Source organism: Entamoeba nuttalli (assembly GCF_000257125.1).
Source record: "Entamoeba nuttalli P19 unplaced genomic scaffold asmbl_6352, whole genome shotgun sequence".
Lineage (NCBI taxonomy): Eukaryota > Evosea > Mastigamoebida > Endamoebidae > Entamoeba > Entamoeba nuttalli.
The window spans coordinates 1-7,953 of NW_008578027.1; the positions used below are offsets into that span (position 1 = coordinate 1).

At 26.8% G+C, this 7,953-nt stretch overlaps 4 protein-coding genes across 4 annotated transcripts; all 4 read right to left on the reverse strand.

Moving 5' to 3' along the window:
• Positions 1-92: 92 nt before the first annotated feature.
• ENU1_152560 (hypothetical protein) lies at positions 93-566 on the reverse strand (the record flags this gene model as incomplete). Its single annotated transcript, XM_008860634.1, has 1 exon — positions 93-566. The coding sequence occupies one exon, from the start codon at positions 564-566 to the stop codon at positions 93-95; it is 474 nt and encodes a 157-aa protein (XP_008858856.1).
• Positions 567-795: 229 nt separating this feature from the next.
• Positions 796-3,588, reverse strand: ENU1_152570 (hypothetical protein; the record flags this gene model as incomplete). Its single annotated transcript, XM_008860635.1, has 1 exon — positions 796-3,588. The coding sequence occupies one exon, from the start codon at positions 3,586-3,588 to the stop codon at positions 796-798; it is 2,793 nt and encodes a 930-aa protein (XP_008858857.1).
• Positions 3,589-4,356: 768 nt separating this feature from the next.
• ENU1_152580 (hypothetical protein) lies at positions 4,357-5,520 on the reverse strand (the record flags this gene model as incomplete). Its single annotated transcript, XM_008860636.1, has 2 exons — positions 4,357-5,408; positions 5,491-5,520. The coding sequence occupies 2 exons, from the start codon at positions 5,518-5,520 to the stop codon at positions 4,365-4,367; spliced, it is 1,074 nt and encodes a 357-aa protein (XP_008858858.1). The 3' UTR covers positions 4,357-4,364.
• A 149-nt stretch (positions 5,521-5,669) lies between these two features.
• ENU1_152590 (tyrosin kinase, putative) lies at positions 5,670-7,732 on the reverse strand (the record flags this gene model as incomplete). Its single annotated transcript, XM_008860637.1, has 2 exons — positions 5,670-7,601; positions 7,649-7,732. 2 exons carry the CDS (start codon positions 7,730-7,732, stop codon positions 5,670-5,672), a joined length of 2,016 nt encoding a protein of 671 aa, XP_008858859.1.
• Positions 7,733-7,953: the final 221 nt, after the last annotated feature.

The window sequence follows — 7,953 nt, forward strand, 5'->3', positions numbered from 1 at the left end:
GAGAGATTAATAGAAAGAAATGAAAAAAAAAATAAACTTAATGAGATAAAATTTGGAATTTTAACTGAATTTATTTTAATGACACAATTTAATTAATTTTGAAAAGCACGTGAACAATCCATATACCTGTCATTATTAACTTCATAGCACTTAAAAGTTTCAATAAGAATAGGTTCTCCTGTGCAATCAATATCAGAATAATCAAAAGACTTTCTTATGACTGTTTTGTTTTGAATATTAACCATATACCTTTTTTTATTAATGTCATCATCAGCACAGTCACTTAACCAATAATTATTAATTCCATGATTTTTATCAGAACTTAATTTTAGATTAGCACCAGTATTTTTAGGAATATTATTTCCATAAATAAATCTATTTAATCCAGTAAATGTTGTTTCACTTAAAAGAGTTTTAGTATAATATTTTGTACAATTACTGTCATAATATAAATAAGCAACTAAATGGTAATTCTCAAAATGCGGGATAAATGGTTGTTTGTCTATTGGAGTTTCATAACACTCTCCTTCTTCAACATCAAATATAACACCAGCAGAAAATGACATAAAGTGTTTAGAGAGTCCATATGAAATAAATAAGAACAAAATGAATTGTTTAAATAATGTCATGAAGTAATATGATATTCTTAGTTGAATAAATATAACAAACCTTCTAATAAATTCTATTGACTTACAGTTGTCATTGTTTCATTTAAAAAAAGAAATAGAAAAAAAAAAAGAAATAGAAAAAAAAAAGAAACAAAAATATATGTTGAAATTACTAAAAACACAATGTTTAATGATCTTGGACTAATGCCTTAAGAATATTATTTCCACGTGCTAATAATTGTCTTGAATCTTTTGTTATTGACGCAAGTACTGATAATGCAGTTCTAGATGTTTCACACAAAGAAGCGTCTCTTTTCTTTTTTCCACATTCAGTACAATAAAATTTTCCAGTACGAACATCGACCATTGAACTAAATTTCCCACAAAGAAAACATTTATCATTTTCATTAATATTTGGAATAATTTGCCATATATACCATGGATTAATTCCTATAGGTAAGTTTGGTAATAATGGAAGACAATTTCTATTAGCATAAAGATGTGACTGCATTTCATTTCTCATACAATTCATCCACAACATTCCTAATGGAAGCGATTGTAATTGAACTTTAATCTCTTTATCATTTGAACAAAAGGTAATAAATGCTGTCTCTCCTAATTCGTTACATTGAATTAAAACTTTAGTTTCGAACAATTTAAATGTATGTAATGGTTTCCTTTGCTTTACAAAATCTAAAGTACTTTTGTATAAGTATAAATAAACTCCAGCTAATACAATATGAATAACAGTATTTTTATCTAAAAGTGCATCTGAATGAAAAGAAGTATCCTCTACTTCAGTCGAGAAGAATGAATAATTATCTGCTTTGATTGACTTTAATACTGAACTATATCTAATCCATAAATTAGTTATCATTTCTTCTATTTTATTTATAAAACATGTCATTTCCTTTGTATTAGAAAACTTTATTAAATAATCATCTTTATTATTATAAATATGTACTTCATGTGAACTAAATGGCATTAAAACAAGATTATCAAAATAAAATATATTTTCTACTAATACTTTTTTCTTCTCTGAAATATCTGAAAGATGTACTTCACTTAAATCAGTTAATGATTTATTAACAATAAATAAAATAGCATCAGAAATAATAAGAATAACACATTTTTTTGTTTTTCCTTTATACTTCCCTTTAAAAATATCTTTTGATTTCACTTTAATAATATTACCATTTTCTATTGATAAAACTGTTCTTCCAAATAATGTTTTATCTATTTTAATTGATAGTCTTTTAATAATTTCATTTAATTCTGTTGATTGAGCAAAACTTTTATATTGATTATTAACATTATAAATAACATCTCCAACAATTTGATTTGCTTGTTCATATTCCTTCATTCTTGAATCATATTTAGGTAATGTTTCCATAATTCTATTTAGTTGTATTTTATATCTCATAATATGTTGAAACGGCATAGAACTTAATGAGTCTAAATCAGTTTGTTTTTTAATTTTCAATTTCAACATATATTCATAAATTGGCATTTTTTCACTTTGTTTCTTCATAATCTCTTCATAGTCATTCATTATTCTTTTATACAAATTAATGAAATATGCATATTCTTCAAATTTACCAAATTCCTTTATGAAACATTGAGCAATTCCATTGCCATATACTTCTTTTTTCTTACAAATAATTTCTTCTAACTTATTCTTTAATTCTTCTGTTACTTCAACAACTTTATTCCTATATTCCTGTGCAAGAACAAATATACTTCCTCCTCCATTACTCTTAAGTACTTCAAGACTTTCTTTTAAGATTTCCATATTTTCCAAAAAATATTTCTCATTTTTCATTAATTCTAATACAGCCCCTTTTCTTTCTTTCATTCTTTTTATAATTTTTATTCCATTTTTATGAGCTTCTCTGTTTCTAATTAACCATTGAATCTCTTTAACTAGAACTATGTCTTGTTCAGTATATATTTTCTCATTCCAATTCTTTTCAACTCCAATAACTTTTTGTATTTCATGTACTTCATCAATAGCCAATGCACATGATTGTCTTCTTTGTGTTCTTCTTCGAATAGGTACCTCTCTATTATATGAGATTGTTTGTATCATTGAATTAATACAGAGTGGTGGAACTTCTTTCTTTGGAGAAATATTCCTTCCATTAGGTTTCATTTTCACTGCAAGAGCTTGTTTTTCTCCACATTTCTTTAATAATACAACATCCTCTTTTTGCTTTCTTTTTTCATGAAGTTCTTTAAGTACATTTTTAAATTGATCTTCATTAAATACCCGTAGTTCATGTTCGTTATGCTGTCTTAAAAGAGCCTCTTGAAGTTCTTTTCCAAACTCAGCACTGAACCTTGTAGTTTTTCTCCTATGAAGTTTCCCTTGAAGACTCGGTCGTAATTTTTTCTCTTCAATTTTTATTTCACTTGAGTTGAGTCTTTCAGTGCTTTGGTCTCTACAAGACAAACTTTCACTCTCATTCTCTTCACTACTTATTCCTTCTGTAGTTGTAGTTCCACTTGACTCAATACATTCAGCACTTTCTCCAACTTGTTCATTCTTAATTTTTCCAAAACAAATTGTTTTTCTAGACCTTTTACTATACAAGTCAACATCAGTAACGACTTGCATTTCTCTTGGATCACTAGCTCTTCTAAATCGATTCATTTTTCTTTTTATCTCATCAATAAGAATTTCTTCATCTCCAGTAAATTCATACTCTTTTCCTTCTTCATTTGAAACAGAACTACTACTATTTTCTTTTATACTCTCCTTTTTAATTGAATCCATTTCATTAACTTGTACAATAGATTGTTTAGTAGATTTTTTCATTATTACAGTATTTGTATTATGTGTTGTTGTTCTTTCATTCTTCTTTTTAAAATGGAACGGTTCAAATTTACTCACTTTTGGTTTATTTTTTACAGTCCAAACTTGTTGTAAAGTTGAAGCAAATTTAGCTATTTCTTCTTCATCTCCAGAAACCATTCTCATAATATTTTCTGTACAATCATGTTTGAACTTATTCCTAATAGTTGCAAAAGCAACACTAAAATTTTCTATACGTTGAAAAATATTTTTAGGTTGAGCACTGAAAGCAACTTTAGTATTTGTTAGGTTGTTGACTAATTGAACAAAAACAACTCCATCCTCCAATGATTTAAAACTAGTCAAGTTGATTTTGGCTTGTTCATTGATCCATTGAAGTGGCTATACTCCGTTAATGACTAAATCTAAATGAACATTTTTAAATAAAATAACAAACTGATTGATGAGATGGTCTCATCGTGAAATTATAATTTTATCTTTTCAGTTTGTCATATTTTAAGTTTTTGTTTCCTTTTCTTCAAAAATCTCAGCTTTTATTTTTAGATAGTTATTTGATTGAGCAAAGTTACATGAACAGTTTGAATTTGATTTTTCAAATCACTGGAAGAAATTTCTCTTATTTTGTTAATAAAGCAAAGATGGTTTAAATATTTCAAGGAAATATATGAGATATAAACCATTCATTTCAAATGAAAAGTCTAAGACCATAAAAGATAAAGTAATTACATTCCTACTATTATCACTAACAAATTAGTCATGACAAGAGAAAGTAGGTGCTTTGTTTTTCTACTAACACCAAAGACATTGAAATAATTTACCTCAAGCAACAAACTATAATTATTAACTACTTATTAAAAAATAAATAATAACTCTATGATAATTATTAAAGAAAATTGTCTCAATTGATCATTATTGTTCAATCGAATAAAAGAGGTTTGTTCTTACTCCTTGTTCTCTTCTTCAGCTGGTTTTTCCTCTTCTTTCTTTTCTTCCTCAGTTGGTTTTTCCTCTTCTTTCTTTTCTTCTTCAACTGGTTTCTCTTCTTCTTTCTTTTCTGTTCCAGTGGTAGAGTCTGTTGTGGCTGGAGTTTCAGTACTAGTTGGAGCATTAACAAAATTGTCTTCAGGTGTTTCATTTAACGTAGTATCAAGTTCAACAGAAAGAACATAAGCAGAGTGAACATTAGCATTAGCCTTAACAAATTGTTCTAAGTCTTCTTCATAACTCATCTTGTCAACTTCTGTTTTAAGTGTTTTATAGGCTTCATCTTCAATTGGTACAACTTCAGTTAATTGGGTAGCAACAATACCAAAAACATTTTTAGCACTATCAAACTGATTCTTAATTAATTCAATGGCACTTTCATTAATCTTTTTTACTGGTTCACCATACATTTCTTCTCCAAAAGCATTAGCTTTTTCAACTGCTTGTTTATAGTTATTTTCAGCTGTTTGTACACGAGTAACAGCTTGTTGTTTTCTAGCTACTAATTTATCTACCATAGTTACATTTTGTGTCATTGCTGTATTTAGTTGAGAGGTAATTTGTTTCAATTCATTAACAGCCTTTTTATATTGTTCAGAACTCTTCTCAGCATTCTTAATTAATAATTGATGGTTCTTATGTTTTACAAGATATTCACTAACAATTCTTTTTCTGTTCAATTCAAGTGTGCGTTGTAAATTTTCTAATGGCTTAGAAACTTGTTCAATAAAAATAATACCCATTTCATTATGTCTTTGAGCAACTTTTAATGTTTCTGTATTAAATGCAGTTAAAGCATTCTTCATAGTATTTTCAAGAGAGTCTAATGGAACTTCTTTTTTTAATAAAAGGGTTCCAACTCTCATAGGAGTTGAGCATTGTTGAATTAAATGTTTAGCATATTCAATTTCAGTATTTCCTCTTTGTTGGAAGAGAGAAGCATAACCTTTAGTTAAATGTTGTAAATAGTCTAATTTCTTTGCAATACTTTCAAACTCATACTATTTTATTAATATTTTTTCGTTAATTCATTTATTTACCTTTCATCTTACTTTAATTTTTAATACTAAAAAATAGACAAACAGTTAATGTTGCAATTTGTTCAGCAGACATCTTTGAATCTCAAAAATCCTTTTTCTTTTTTTCTTTTCATTTTCTCTAGATTTTTCTCTTTTCTTCTTTTTTGGATCTATAAATAAAAGTTTAGTACTTTAAATTCCTTAAATGAAAAAGAAATAAATTTTGATTATATATAACATTTATTAACAAAATTTTGTCATTTCTATTAAATCAGTCAAAATATCAATAATTTCATCAAACAAAGGACGATTTTCAGGTAATTCATCCCAGCAACGTTCCATTAATTCAATATATTTTTTATTTATTTCATTAGTTGCAAGTTTTTTTGGAATTTTAGGTCTAGATCCTTTTTGGCTGACATTAATCATTATCTGATATGGAGTAAGTTTAGAGTATGGTCTTTTTCGAGTAAGAATTTCCCACATGACAATACCAAAAGAGTACACATCACTTTTAATACCAAATGGTTTATTTTGTAAAATCTCTGGAGCAATCCATGCTAATGTACCACAAAGATTTGTTGTGTTAATTTCTTTACCAAGTAAAGGTGTTGATAATCCAAAATCACTAACTTTTACACACCAATTATCATTAACAAGTAAATTATTAGTTTTAAGGTCTCTATGAAGAATTGGTGGTTTACAGTGATGAAGATAAAACATTCCACTGGCAGTGTCTTTAAGCATTCTTAATTTATTTTCTATAGTTAAATTAATACAACTATTATTTAATATCTCTCTAACAGTACCATTTTGCATTAGTTCCATTGCTATAAGCATAAAATTATTATCCATTCCACTTCCAAAGAATTGAAGAATACAAGGATGTCTTAATGATTTCATAAGTTTAACTTCTTTAGTAACTTCTTCAATATTTTTCTTTTCTACCCTTTCAATAGGAATGAGTTTTACAGCTATTTCTTGACCTTTCCAACTAGCACTCCATACATCCCCAAAACTACCTCTTCCAATAATTTTATCACAAACAATCTCTTTTGTTGAGATTGTTTGATCAACAGATTCTTGTTGGGATTGTTTCTTTATAAATAAAACACCAACAGTAACTATTGATAGAAGAATAATAATAGTTATTGTCAATATTATTAGAATAATGATCCATTCAATGCTATAATATTGAACTTCAGGTTTAATTAAAACGCTTATGTTGTATTTAATATAGTCAACATTATTTAATGAAATACTAAGAAAATATTCTTTGTTTTTAATTTCATCCATATTATTAATTTGACATATAATTGTATTTTGATCAATATACTCTGCTTTTAAAATAATAGGTGATGGTTTGCTATAGTTAGTCTCTTCTAATTTACAATAAATACTTTTAGTATCAATAAATCCATTTCCATTAACCATAATAATTTGTTTTTCTTGATAATTTTGATTTTCTGCTTTCATTATCGAACAATTATAATATTCAAACTCGACATTTGATTTAATATTTCCATCATCTTCATATCCAACATGAAATTGATATGAATGAATTTTATTAATATTTGGACTTAAACAATTTCCAAATGTAGAATTTATTACATCAAATTTACTTTTTTCATTCCCAAACCAACAATAATATTGTTTTCCTTCTTCTTGAAAATTGTTCCCAAATACTTGAATCGTTGTATTCCCCTCTATAGGACCACATGACGGTGTTAATGTAATAATATCAGGTAATTGTATTCCATAATTAAACTTAATCTCTATAGAAGAAATGCATATAACATTACTTTGACTCTCAATTGAAAATATATTTTTTCCTCTTCTGACAATACTGTCTGTTGTTGATTCACTGTATCTTCTCATACAACACTCTTCAGATCTACATTTTAAATAGTCTTCATTTATAACCCCAAACCTAACAGGCTTATTATTCACTTTAACAACAATAAAAGAGGGTGGGCTAAAGGCGTCTTTATTTAATGATCCTACAAGGTCTATTGTTGTTCCATAAAAGTACATAGCTTCTATCAAATCATCAATAGTAAATTCTCCTTTGCTTAACAAACCACTTGCACTTGCTTCATTAGAACAGTCAAATGAAGTTTGGGAAATATATGGAATAGAACATTGTTCTTTTTGACAAGTATTTTGTTTTGTTTTCTATAAGTGAGTGTAGGTATAAAAAAGGATGACAAAGAAAGACAAACAGAATATAACTTAATCTTTTTAGTTTTATTAACAACAATACCAAAAGAAAAAATGATGAGTGAAACACATACCAATAATTTCATTTTTGATTTTTAAGTCTTGTTTTTAGTTTTTTTCTTGGTTTATTTTTATTTTTTAAAACAAAAGATAATTAAAGCACAATTACTTAAGTGTTAATAGAATCGTTTCTCTTATTATTTGTTCATTTGAGAACACTCCAGTATATTATTTTTCTATAAACTCTACAGAGTATGTTTTGTTGTTATGGAATCAATATTCCATGACATCATTCATGTTTTTTATT